The following is a 12,926-nucleotide window of genomic DNA, read 5'->3' as shown; positions in this document are numbered from 1 at the left end:
GGAAAAAAGGGAGCTCATTTTGGGGCCTTTTAGGGTTTGGGAAAAACGTCTCTCAACCAATGAGGAGAAGGCCAATGTAACGTAGAAATTCCACCAAAAAAAGGCAAAAATATGAAAAAAATATAGTACTTTATGTTGCTACAAGCGGGTGGCATTAATGAGACGATTTTTTTTTTAATTCTTTTCTGGTTCGCCTATCCCTATCATGTCTACAATGTTTTGAAAATGGAGGAGATTGATTTTTATGCTTTTTCTCTACAATTTTCTCGAGGTTAACACGAGCTCCTTGGCCAATGTCGTAAAGGGGGAAAGTATAATTTACAGCTAATCTAGGGGGTGTCACAAGAATGTTCTCTTCAAGGGAGGGGGGGGGGGGGGCACATTAGAGTAAAGGGCTAGTAAAGAGGCGGGTGCCTTTAAAATGTTAGTAGCCCCCCAATAGGGAGGTAGGTGCCACCCAATATTCCTCAAGGAAAAAGATGATACATCAAGCTCTCCTTTCACCATTTTTTGGAAGAAGAGTGCTTTAGTAGTTGCTCTCACTTGACCTAAGCATTGGCTCCCATAGTGTTTTGTGTTCCACAAATTTTTCAAAAAACTTAAAAGCAAAGATTGGCTTCCTATTACTACTATGACTTCAAATTTGAATTCAAAATCCATTTTTGCGAGGGATTAGTGAACTACAAACTTAGTGCTCCATAGCATTGCCCCCCTTACCCTACATGTTCTTAATCGTAGCGAGCTTTGCATCTTTCAATCACCAGCTTCGGTATTCAGTTCTTGCAATTCCCGCAGAAGTTGCATCCGTATTGCATTGCCAACCTTCCATGCATCATCCACTCCACCATTCAATCTCTCCGCTTCACCGTCAAAGTCATGGGGGTTGGTAGATGCGAGCTCAACCATTAGATGAAGTCTCCCTAAATCATGGAAAATGGTGGGCACGATGAGCTGGGTGGTGTATTAAAAGCTAACCTTTCCTTCTACTCCATTATTCTACTCTCCCTTGAACTTTATTGCATTATTCTACTCTTTCTTTCTACTCCATTATTCTACTTTCCCTTACACTTTGACTTTTAATGTCCTCTTCAAAAGCATCTATTTCTAGATTTGATAGTCCACTATTCTTTGCACTTTAATCCATTATTCTACTCTCCCTTGCACTTTACTCCATTATCCTACTCTTTCTTTCTACTCCATTATTCTACTCTCCGTTGCACTTTCACTTTCAGTGTCCTCTTTAAAACCATCGATTTCTAGATTTGATAGTCCAAGTAGAACTTCTACCCCTTGCATGCGGCAATGATTCGCATCACATGATTCACATTTTGCTTCCGTGAATCCTCATTCCTTGTTCATTATAGAATGAATCTATGAATCTATACAGCTCTTAGACTATCTCTTGAATCCTCACTCCTTCATTATAGAATGAATCTATGAAACTATAGCTCTAGCGCTTGAATCCTCATTCCTTGTTCATTATATTAATGAATCTATGAAACTATAGCTCTAACTCTTGAATCCTCATTCCTTATTCATTATAGAATGAATCTATGAATCTAGAGCACGTAACCTCGACAGCTACGTAGTACGTTGCCTTTCACTCTTTCAATCACCTTCATCAGTCATCAACTCTTCATCAGCTCTTTTCATGCCACCTTCATCAGCTCTTCACCTTTTCAACTTTTTAACCACTTTTTGTTCCACTAGTTCGTCGCTTGACGCCTCCATCATCTTTTGTTCAACTTTATCGGTCCACCAATGCATATATTTCACTGTAGCTAGGCTTCTTCTGCATCGCTAGCGCAGTAGAAAGCAATATTCCGATCCCACAGTCCCTCTCTCTCTCTCTCTCTCTCTCTCTCTCTCTCTCTCTAATAAGGGACTATCAGAACTCGGAAGAGCTAGCCAGAGCCATGCACCCAACTTTGTAGACAGGTCAGTGCTCATCATTCTGTTGTTAAGCTCGTCGTACCAATATCATGCACGTTCCACAGTCTTTGCTTTGCATTATTGCCGTTCCAAGACACAAAGAACGTGGCATTTGATCACCACATACGCACAAGACGCTCCCATTTATAAGAGAACCTTGCTGCACGTAGTATTTTGAGACTTGTACTGTGAGATTACCTTCGATGGCTCATATAGAGTCACCTTCACGTTCAAATATCCTTCACGCATCACCCCAATCCAATAAGTTCATTGCCTCGCCTCAATCTGGATATGGAGAAGCGGGGGAGGAATTGACGCCTTCTACTAGTCGAGACGACGATGGCCAGCCAAGGCGAACTGGTAGATCCCTCCTTTTGTCGTTCCGAAATTGGGCAGGTTCAGGCTTCTAATTCTTTGTCCGTCCTAAGGGTCTGTCCTGTGTGCTCTGAAAGCTTGCCTTGCGTATGTAAGATACCGGAGGTCAGATTCCCTGCAACGTAAGTCACTAACTGGATTCTCAGTCTGCTTTAAAAATCCAAGTATGGTGCTCAACAGCCAATACTTTTTATTGATTAGCTTGTGCGTGCAGTGTTGTTAAAATTACGGTGGAGTGCTGCAGCTTTCATGCTGAGTGGGGTCGTTACCTACATGGCCAGCATTTTCTATTAGCAGAATAAAGAAAAGCAAGGAGAGGGGCTATGCATTTCCTTCCTCGTCAAATCAGCAATGTTGCTCAGTCTTGTGTTTCTCTGTAGGGACCGTATGGACAGCATTGGCTCACATCATAACCGCGGTCATAGGCGCAGGAATACTTTCTTTGCCATGGAGTATGGCTCAGTTGGGCTGGATTGCAGGGCCACTGGTCCAGCTGTTGTTTGCAGTCGTGACATACTACACATCAATTCTACTTGCAGATTGCTACAGATCTCCAGATCCTATCTCAGGGAAGCGGAATTACACATATATGGACGCTGTCAGATCCAATTTAGGTCCACTCAACGTCTTGAAAATTTATTCGTTCTCTACTTGTCCCTATCTTGGACAGAAATTATAGAAACAAGGAAACGTAATACATATCAAATCAAAACTTCTATCTCGCTGAACAAACTGCGTCTCTTCTCATTCTGCGTGATCGAGCATAACTTGTGTGGAATTGCCAAAAATTACATTATTGGATTGACCTCGTTTATGCATTCTCCTTTGAAATACTTGCAACGTACTGACTTGTGAATTGCCAAAGACCAGGTTTCAGTGTACTTCAGGACAACGTATGGAATTGGAACCCTTTTAGGCTCTCTTAAGTTTATTTCACTGCATTCATGACCTAGAATTCGTCTCAAAATGTCATTTTTCTGGCCATTTTGTATTCTCTTCTGAAAAGTCTCTTCACACCACATCTGATTTTGCCTTCCTCTCTGCTCCTCTTTTCACTCTCGCTTCTCAACCTTGGCACATTTTGCTTTGCCCTGTCTCCTTTTTTTTCCCAAGGGAGGAATTTGGAAGCTTATCCGGTTTTTGGAGAGCATACTAGCTTTGGTGACTTTTGGTTTGGATAGGGGGCTCTCATGGTAGCTTGCTCCGATGTCCATTGCCTTCAAGATCCCCCTTGCTGCCTAGGATAAGCAACACTGATACAGGTTGAAGGAGCTTAGTACATGAAGTTCAAAGACAAACAGTGGTGGGGCACATTTTCAGCCTCTCTCAATAGCATGTGAATTAGGGATTCGTTTCAGTTGAGCATCTCCATCATATAAACCTGCACTCTGCAAGTTACCGAGGATTACCAAAAAGCGAGTGAGAAAAAGTGAGCAAGAAAAAGTGAGCGAGCCAAAAAAAACAATCAAAACAAAACAATAATAGATTGTTAAATACTCCAATTTTACTCATTCAATTTTTTATAATCCTCCATAATCAAGTTAGACTCTCTCTCCACCAACATAAGTGAGATCACCAATGAAATCTTCCACACAAGCCAAAAGTTTCATAAGACTTCTTGAATGGAATAGTCCACATTACATGCATGAGCAAATGCTTGGTTTTTGAAACTCTATTCACTCTTGGAACAAAACCTATGTTTTTCTGTTTGTAAAAAAACCCTCCCTAATGAATCACTCTTACATCCAACCAATCCAATAAAATCTAAAGAGTAAGTACATCCCTTTCTTTAAAATGAATTAAATTCCAAAACAAATTAATCTTTGCTTATAGAAATCAATGGTAGAAGCCAAAATAGATAACATATTGACATTGTCCCTATTAGGTATGCTTTCCTCTAGATCCGATGTAAGAAATTAGCTAATTGTTTATTAAATTCACATTTTGATGCATGAATTTTTACTAAATGGTGCAAAAGGTAATGATAATCATTTAAATCAAGCGTTGCCATTCGTTTTGATATGTAACATGACCCCATTTGGATTTGTAAATCAAAAGATACAGGACGTCAAAATTCTCATCTTTTGGGCCAAAAGAGGGAGCGTGTTAACGTGCTGCTTGTTTTGGCCCAAAATTCCGAAATTCTCATCTTTTGGGCCAAAACAAGCAGCAGCGCATTAACACGCTCCCTCTTTTGGCCCAAAAGATGAGAATTTTGACGTCCTGTATCTTTTGATTTACAAATCCAAATGGGGTTTAGTAAAACTTCTTGCATCAAAATGTGAATTTAATTGAATTTTTGCCAGTTTCTTGCACCAGATTTAGAGTAAGGCCGCTCATAATAGGAGCATGTTAGAACTCTATCTATATATTAGGACAAAAAAATCAAATGTTTTCTATGCAAGATCTTCTTATGAAAATACATATAACAGTTTTACCAAGGTAGTCTTTCAATAATATGTTATGATCATGTTTGATGGTGGTGAAGCTTTTATTGAATGATGCACTTCAACTATATACTACTTGTTGGTAGCCACAACATTCTATGCAAGCTCATCTCATGAGAATAAATAACACTATCACTAATGTAGACTTACAAGCTTATGTTATAATCATTTTTAAAATTATGGTAATACTATAAAGCTTTATTAACAATAAGGATATACATATAGTGAGGTTATGTGATGTGCACTTCAACTATATAGTACCTGTTGTTGATAGCCAAAGTATTTCTATTTAAGCTCATCTCATAGAGTATAGAATACTATTACTAATGTGCACTTGCTATATTATGTTATAATCATGTTCAATGTTGAGGAAGCACTATAAATCTTTATTAATGATGAGTACATACATACAATGAGATAATGTGTTGGTAGCCCAACCATTGATGCTTTACTTGCTTTTTCTCGCTCGCTTATTTGGTCCTGCTCGCTCGACATCTCTCGCTTGATCGACTACCTCCAGGTTACCGCTCCTCCTCCAGGTTAACTTTGTAGAAATCACCCAGACTTCCCTTCAACAGAGCCCTAGGTAACTAGTGCTCACTTAGTCTTTGTACTCTATGATGAGAACGTGATGATGAAGCATCACATTCCTCTGTTCTTGTTACTCTGCTTTTTCTATGGTTTACGTGACGATGAAGCATCACATTCCTCAGTTCTTGTTACCCTGCTTTTTCTATGGTTTTCACAGTAGTGCCATGATATTATCAGATCCATTGTTGCATCGTTTGGTAGGGTTCCCAAAAGTCCATTCTCCATGCAGAAAAAAGCCGTTGGCAGCTTTTGCCCACATGGAGGATGGAGCCCTGAAGGTTTGAGTGGTGGTCGGTGACCCCAATATTCTGTCCCTAGAAATATTCTGGAGAACCTAACAGCATTGAGCTTCCTCACAGAATGATGTGGCTGTATTTCCAGATGCGCCTCAGGTCCATAGGCCTTGCAAAGGAAAAGTACATCAACAAGAATGAGAGGTGCAATACAAAAGGAGGCTTGTGAAGTTGGGAGGTAAGGCTGAACCTACTCTGGATTGCATGGATCTTGCTTCTCCAATTGCTAAGATCTGTTATGGCTCCTCTCCTCCTAAGGTCTTAGCACATGGGAGGAAATAGCATGGGAATGGTAAAAGCCATATTCATATGTTTTACTATCCTATTCCAATCCCACCATGTGATTAAGAGTCAAGTGAACCAGGATGGATTAGGTGGGTGAGGGCACATGGCATCATTTAATGTGTTTAGCACGTGGCAACAAGGACACACGTTATCATCCCATCCTTTCTAATCCCTAAAAAAGGGAACCCCATTCTAGTTCTCAAGGTCTTGAGACCATGATCGATGATAGGGAGAAACTGTGGTTATTACCATTCTAAAGCCATCATAGACCAATTGGATAATGATGAAAAATAGATTCCCATTCTCAAACGTGGCCTACTCCCATCCATGTGCTAAGGCCCTAAATCCTGATCTCCTATGCCCTTGCCTCTCCTGCTTCCCCCCCACCACCACCACCACCACATCCTCTTCTATCCTTACTTCCACTCTCCCTTCTTCCGCTCCCTTTCCCTCCATTGTATTGGAGATTCAATCTCCTCTTCCTGCCCCTCCTAGCTCATCCTCCATCTCTAGCCCCTGATCTCCAGTCTGTCACCCTTCCTCTGACCCTCCTTCACACTTGTTTCCACTGCTCAGCCAGTTCTCTCTTCTTGTCTTGTGCCCCATCTCATGTCCCCCTACTTCCTCCCAAGTGACCAATACTTGTCACTCAACCCCCCTTGTCACATACATCCAACAACCTGTGGCCATCTACTTCAACACAGGGCAGCCTCAAGCGCTGCACCCTCAGCCACAGTTAGATGCTGCAACAGGAGACATAGCTGTACAGCCCATCAACAGCAGCAGCAGAAAGTCCACGTTGCATCCATGCAGTCTGCTACATCGTCCTCAGAAGTACATACAGTAGTAAATAGGGCAGTCCAGCTTTCCGAGAACATCAGGTATTTAAGAAAACCCTAGCAGCATATTTGCAGTAGATCTTAGCGGCAGGAGGATGATTTATATAGGGCCAGACAGCCTGATGGGGTTGGCCAGATCTAGGGCAGGTCACCCCCAAAGGGCCCTCAAACATCATTCAAGGCCCAGTTCAACACGTCAAGACTCAGATCAGCAGCCTCAACAGCCGTCAGCCCTCCCAAGCAGCCCCTGCAGCCACCATAGCCTCTCCATATATAGTGCTTATGTTGGAGCAATTCCCAGGTATCAACCATAGATGAGTTCAACCTGTTACGCTCAAGTCGAGGTAACATGACCTCGGAAGGGTCAGTCGGCATTTTCCTTTAAAGGATCAATGTTTGTATTATATTTGTTTGGGCTTCATGTAAATGATCATGATGAAGAAGTTACATCACCAGTAACCAAAAAAGGAAGAATATTAAAGGATGATGCAATGATAGAAAGAGAAAGATATGTTAGAAGGGAATCTAGAGAGGCCAAGAAATCAAAATTTATTGAGTTAAGACATCGTATTAAGGTGGATGTAATGAGGAACAAGTTCCTTGTGGAATACACAAAGATTCATATGGTCAAACAATAACTCAAGCCATCCATAGGCATATGGGTCTCTCATTGCAATCAATTAAAGTTGTACCGATCATTCAAAATGAGGCAGTGAGAAGATATGTTGACATAAGGCTTGACTTTTTCTTGATATCTTTCGATAGTCTTACTTTTAAATGTTTAGTATTTAAAATTTCTTTTGTATCGGTGAATACTTTTGCGTATATTTTATTGTTTAATGATAAAAAAGGAATAAGGTCAAGGTCCTTGGTGAGGGTGACATGGCACTAGACTAGGTGGATCTAGGGCTAAGAGACCTTAATGCATTAAATGTGCCCAGGGGCAGATGAATTCAAAGATATCCCAAGAGAGGGGTAAATGATGCATTAAGGAAGGACCCTAAATTGAGGACATGTGGCATACTAGATCCATCTAGGGAGTTTGGGGCTTGTTGGAATTAAGCAAGCAGAAAGCTTTCACGAAATGGATTCATCTTTGGATTTCAGCAGAGAAGCTTGCAACCAACGAGGTTGGCTGGGAGGATAAACCAGGTGCCTGTGCCCGTGATTCAACGTAAAACTAGAAGCAACGAGATTGGGATGTGTCATTTGGTATCAAAGCGCAGAGTATATTACAAGCGGTCTGGGACTGACGGGATGTTTGACGCATCGAAGGACCAGCTATGCAATACTGTGGGAAACAATGTCGCAGGAGTTGGAAATTTGGCTCTTGAGATTTGCATTACGTATATGGAGCAATGCACGACCAAAGGGGCTGTGTGATCACAGAATTAGCTACCGTAGATGATGGCGTAGCTGTGGGGTCACGGACGTCATCGCAGTACTAGTCACAACACTAGCTGTCAAGACAGAACTACATGATCCTAGGAGTATAGGCTAGCTTTGTAATTAATTTTATTGTGATTCCGTTCGTCAACCTGCAACTATTTTAGGGACAGGGAAACTGATCTAGACATCTGCGTAACAGAGGTTATGGGTCAGTAACTCTGTAAGAGTTTGATATTATGACCGTACAGCATGTTCGTGATCACAAGGCAGGTCATAAATGCGTGTGGGAGTGACTTATAGGGACTAGTTGACCTCTTCATGCAGCAAAGATACAACCGGGGAGCTTTCTATGCCTTCTAAGTTTGTTTGCTTCCGTGTTTGAGTTAATTTGGGTTGTAGGAGTTTCCCTAGTATAGAGAAAAATGGTTTTAGTTACAGTGTGATATATATTTGGTTAGCTGTGAAATTGGAGGTTGGACTTTCAATTTGTAATTACAGTTGCAAGCAATTTTTTTTTTTTTTCTTAACACACACAATCCCATTGACCTGAATGGAAGTAGAAGAAGAAGCTTCCAGGATGGATCCCGTAGAGTCGGGAGTCCGGCCGACCCCGCAGGTGTCGCACCCAGCAGGTCATACACTGTCTGGCAGAATTGCAATGTTAGAGGATGCCTTGCAACAGATTTTAGCGCAGCAGTTACAAACAAATGTGGGACAGTTTGAACTCAGGAAAATGGTGCACAGTATGTCTGCCAAACCATCTCGTGAGGAGAAAGGTAAATCTCCAATGGAACCGGAGTCTAGTGTTCGTATGGTCGAGCCTAGGAGGGTAAGGTACCTAATATTGCCAATTATAGGCCAGAAAAGTATTATGGTCAGATGTCTGACCGTAGTTCCGATGTCATTGACCACTGGTTACACAAATGGGACGAGGCATTCGCCATTTGTGAAATCAGGAATGATATGAAGAAAATCCACGAGGCCACCCATATGTTTAATGAGGCAGCAGATAGGTGGTGGATAAAACAGCAGAAAGATGGAGTAGCATCCACTACCTGGGAGGGGTTTAAAAAGGAATTTAAAAAACACTTCCTACCTCCTGACGAAGCATCCCGAGCTTGGGATCACTATCGAAACCTTCGTCAGAGAAATTTATCATTGGCAAAATACACTGATAAGTTTAGAGAAAGTGTAATGAAGATTGATGAACCCCTACCTTAGTCAATCCAAGTAAAAGATTTTATCTTTGGATTGAATGATCAGATAAAGATGCAAGTTCGGGCTAAGTATGCGAGCACGCTAGATGAAGCAATTGCCATAGCCCTGAACTAAGAGGATGCAAAAGGGAACAAACCAAGTGGGTTTGTGCAGGTTGGGACTCAGTATGGGTACCCAAAGAAAACTGGGTTTAAGAAGAAGTGGATTAGCAAAGGGGGTGCCTCACAGCCTAGTGGTCAAGCCAAGCAGGCGAAACCAGTTGAGACTCCTAAATCAAGTACCACCATTGGAATGAAAAGAAAAGTAACACCAATGGCAGCCCGAGCTTGGTCGAAGCCCTCTTTGAACCCAAAGCAAAGGGAAAAAGCGAGGAGAGAAAGCTTGTGTTTTGGTTGCCTTCAGCCTCATTAGTGGAAAGATTGTCCACGAAACAAAGATCGTCGGATGGCTGAGATGATGGTCTCAGAATGCGACGTGGAAATGGAGGGAAGTCCCAGAGCAGAACAGTCAGCTAGCGGGATCTTCTCAAAGGAGATAGAGGATTGAAGAGGGAAGGATAATAAAGTTGTTGATGCATTGTCATGCATTATACATAACATGAGTTTCACGGTGTTAGAGAGTGCTCTAATGATCGAGATTAGAGAAACTCAAAAGGTGGACGAGTTCTCGTCCACAGCCTATGGCCTAAGGCTCATGTATTAAAACCCGGAGAAAAGGATGACCTGGCATCCAGAAAAGGCCAAACTTATGCAAGATATGCCATAAGGGATGGTATGCTGAAAAGAAATGGAAAAGTAGTAGTACCTAATCAGAATGATCTCAGGCAGAGAGTCATTCGACAATGCCATGATAGCCCATGTGCGGGACATCCAGGCTTCGAGAAGACATATGATCTCGTAAAGCGAGATTTCTTTTGGCCAAAGATGAAAAAGTATATTCATGAATATGTGACACGTTGTTTTTCGTGTCAGGTAAGTAAGGCAGAACGGGTGAAGCCACTCGGACTTTTACAGCCCTTGCAGATACCACTAGGTAAGTGGGAGAGCATTTCCATGGACATTATTGTAGGATTGCCTACGACACAAGGTGGATATGATTTTATCCTTGTGGTGGTTGATCGTCTTACCAAGATGGCTCACTTCATTCCAACTAGAGAGTCTGTTAGTGCCCCGCAAGTGGCGGATTTGTTTATTAGACATATATTTCATTTGCATGGATTATCCAAATCCATGGTGTCAGACAGAGATGTAAAATTTACCGGTCATTTTTAGACTACGGTATTTGAAACACTAAGGATTGAGTTGGGAATGAGTAGTGGGGATCATCCAGAAATGGATGGTCAGACAGAAAAAATCAACCAAATTTTAGAGGATATGCTTAGAGCATATGTGTCATTGAGGCAACATACATGGGACAAGTGGTTGCCATTGTTAGAGTTTGCCTACAATGATAGAAAACATTCCTCTACAGGGTTCACTCCGTTTGAGCTAAACTATGGTTATAGGCCAGCGAACCCAACTATAGTTGGAATACCTCAGAAAGTGCCTAGTGCCATGAACTTTGTGATTCAGATGCGGGAGATGTAGCACTTGCGAGAACTAACATCCGCCAAGCTATGGATAGAGCTAAGGCGTATGCGGATGAAAATCGATCCGCTAGAGAATTTAAGGAAGGAGAAAAAGTTTTTCTCAGAGTTCCTTCGCACTCTAAGTCTTTGACTGCAGGAGAGTGTGCTAAGTTATCACCTCGATATTGTGGGCCATGGTTAATTCTAAAAAGAATAGGCAAGGTAGCCTATAAATTAGAATTGCCACAGGGTTGTAAGGTGCACCCAGTGTTTCATGTTTCTCGTTTAAAGAAATTTTTGCATACAGGTGACTCACTAATCGAGGGTGTTGTTTTGTTTCAAGAGATAGAGGATAATGTAAGACGCAAACCAACAGGAATCCTGGACCGAGGAACAATGCAAGTATGCAATCGGAAGATACCCACGGTGTTGGTTGCATGGCATGGTCTACCTCTATCAGAAGCTACCTGGGAATCCATATACCAGTTACAGAGAGTGTTCCCAGACTTTATCATCGAGGATGCTGATGCCTGAAGAGGGAAGGAATGTTACGCTCAAGTCGAGGTAACATGACCTCAGAAGGGTCAGTCGGCTTTTTGATATCATAATGTTACGCTCAAGTCGAGGTAACATGACCTCGGAAGGGTCAGTCGGCATTTTCCTTTAAAGGATCAATGTTTGTATTATATTTGTTTGGGCTTCATGTAAATGATCAAAAAGGAATAAGGTCAAGGTTTTTGGTGAGGGTGACATGGCACTAGACTAGGTGGATCTAAGGCTAAGGGACCTTAATGCATTAAATGTGCCTAAGGGCATATGAATTCAAAGATATCCCAAGAGAGGGGTAAATGATGCATTAAGGAAGGGCCTTAAATTGAGGACATGTGGCATACTAGATCCATCTAGGGAGTTTGGGGCTTGTTGGAATTAAGCAAGCAGAAAGCTTTCACGAAATGGATTCATTTTTGGATTTCAGCAGAGAAGCTTGCAACCAACGAGGTTGGATGGGAGGATAAACCAGGTGCCTGTGCCTGTGATTCAACGTAAAACTAGAAGCAACGAGATTGGGATGTGTCACAACCATGAGCAGAAAATCCTAGCCTCCTCATTCACTAGATCTATCCTTTTCATTGAAGATAAAGATGTTGCACTTAGCTTCCTTCATTGAATGAGGCCAACAATTCCAATGGTGATTGCCAAGGCCAACCAGAATAAAGACAGCAGTTAGCTTACTCTCAATCTCCCACTGTGTAACAATTATGTGCATGAGTCTTATGCATGTAAACAATCTCTCTCTCTCTCTCTCTCTCTCTCTCTTAGTTGGAATTTATGCTTTCGCATCAAGTAATTAGTACCACCATAGTTAAGGGTCTTAGCACATGTGAGGACATAGGATGGGAATGAGAAAAAGTGGTCTCATCCATATTCAAATGTATTTCTATCCTATTCCGATCCCAACCTGTGCTAGCAGTCAAAGAAACTAGGGATGGAGGACACATGGCATCATTCATGCGGTAAGAGGTGGGGATAAGGTCACATGTCATCATTCCATGCTTTCCAATCCCTAAAAAAGGGGATCCCATTCTGGTTCCTAGGATCTTGAGACCATGGTTCAGGATGGGAGAAAAATGGCTATTTCCATCCTACACTACTTGTTTCAAGATGGGGGTAATGATGACAAATAGATTCGTATTCTAAGACCAGTGCTAAGATTTTGAGTTAGAGAGAAATGTAAGCTGCATGCCTAGTACATTAGTATTAGGAAGTAAATTATTTTCTTATCTGTGTGAGGAGTAGCAAGGCAGTAGGGAGTCGAAGCAGGACACCCTAGGTTTCTTCCACCTCTAGCAGCCTTTCCATGACTCCCCTCTATCCTACAACCTTGGTGGAAGGAGAGTGGGAGATCCTCAAAACCAAGCAATGTATGGGGATGACCTGTGGCAAGATCACCATTTGTATAGAGATGCCAAAAAGATGCAATCAAGATGCT

At 41.9% G+C, this 12,926-nt stretch overlaps 1 protein-coding gene across 2 annotated transcripts in view; it reads left to right on the top strand.

The window, feature by feature from the left end:
• Positions 1-1,804: 1,804 nt before the first annotated feature.
• LOC147885579 (amino acid permease 3-like) overlaps positions 1,805-12,926 on the top strand; it is a 59,106-nt gene continuing 47,984 nt past the window's right edge. For both annotated transcript variants that reach the window (XM_087396577.1, XM_087396576.1), the window contains exons 1-2: positions 1,805-2,292; positions 2,688-2,921. In XM_087396577.1, the coding sequence (XP_087252703.1) occupies positions 2,136-2,292; positions 2,688-2,921 (391 nt within the window). In that variant the 5' untranslated portion in view covers positions 1,805-2,135. The remainder of the gene's footprint in view (positions 2,293-2,687; positions 2,922-12,926) is intronic.

Source organism: Dipteris shenzhenensis, chromosome 25, assembly GCF_047967505.1.
Source record: "Dipteris shenzhenensis isolate YYH24624 ecotype China chromosome 25, Dip_SZ_1.0, whole genome shotgun sequence".
NCBI classification, from domain to species: Eukaryota; Viridiplantae; Streptophyta; class Polypodiopsida; order Gleicheniales; family Dipteridaceae; genus Dipteris; species Dipteris shenzhenensis.
This window is presented reverse-complemented; position numbering and strand designations above follow the sequence as displayed.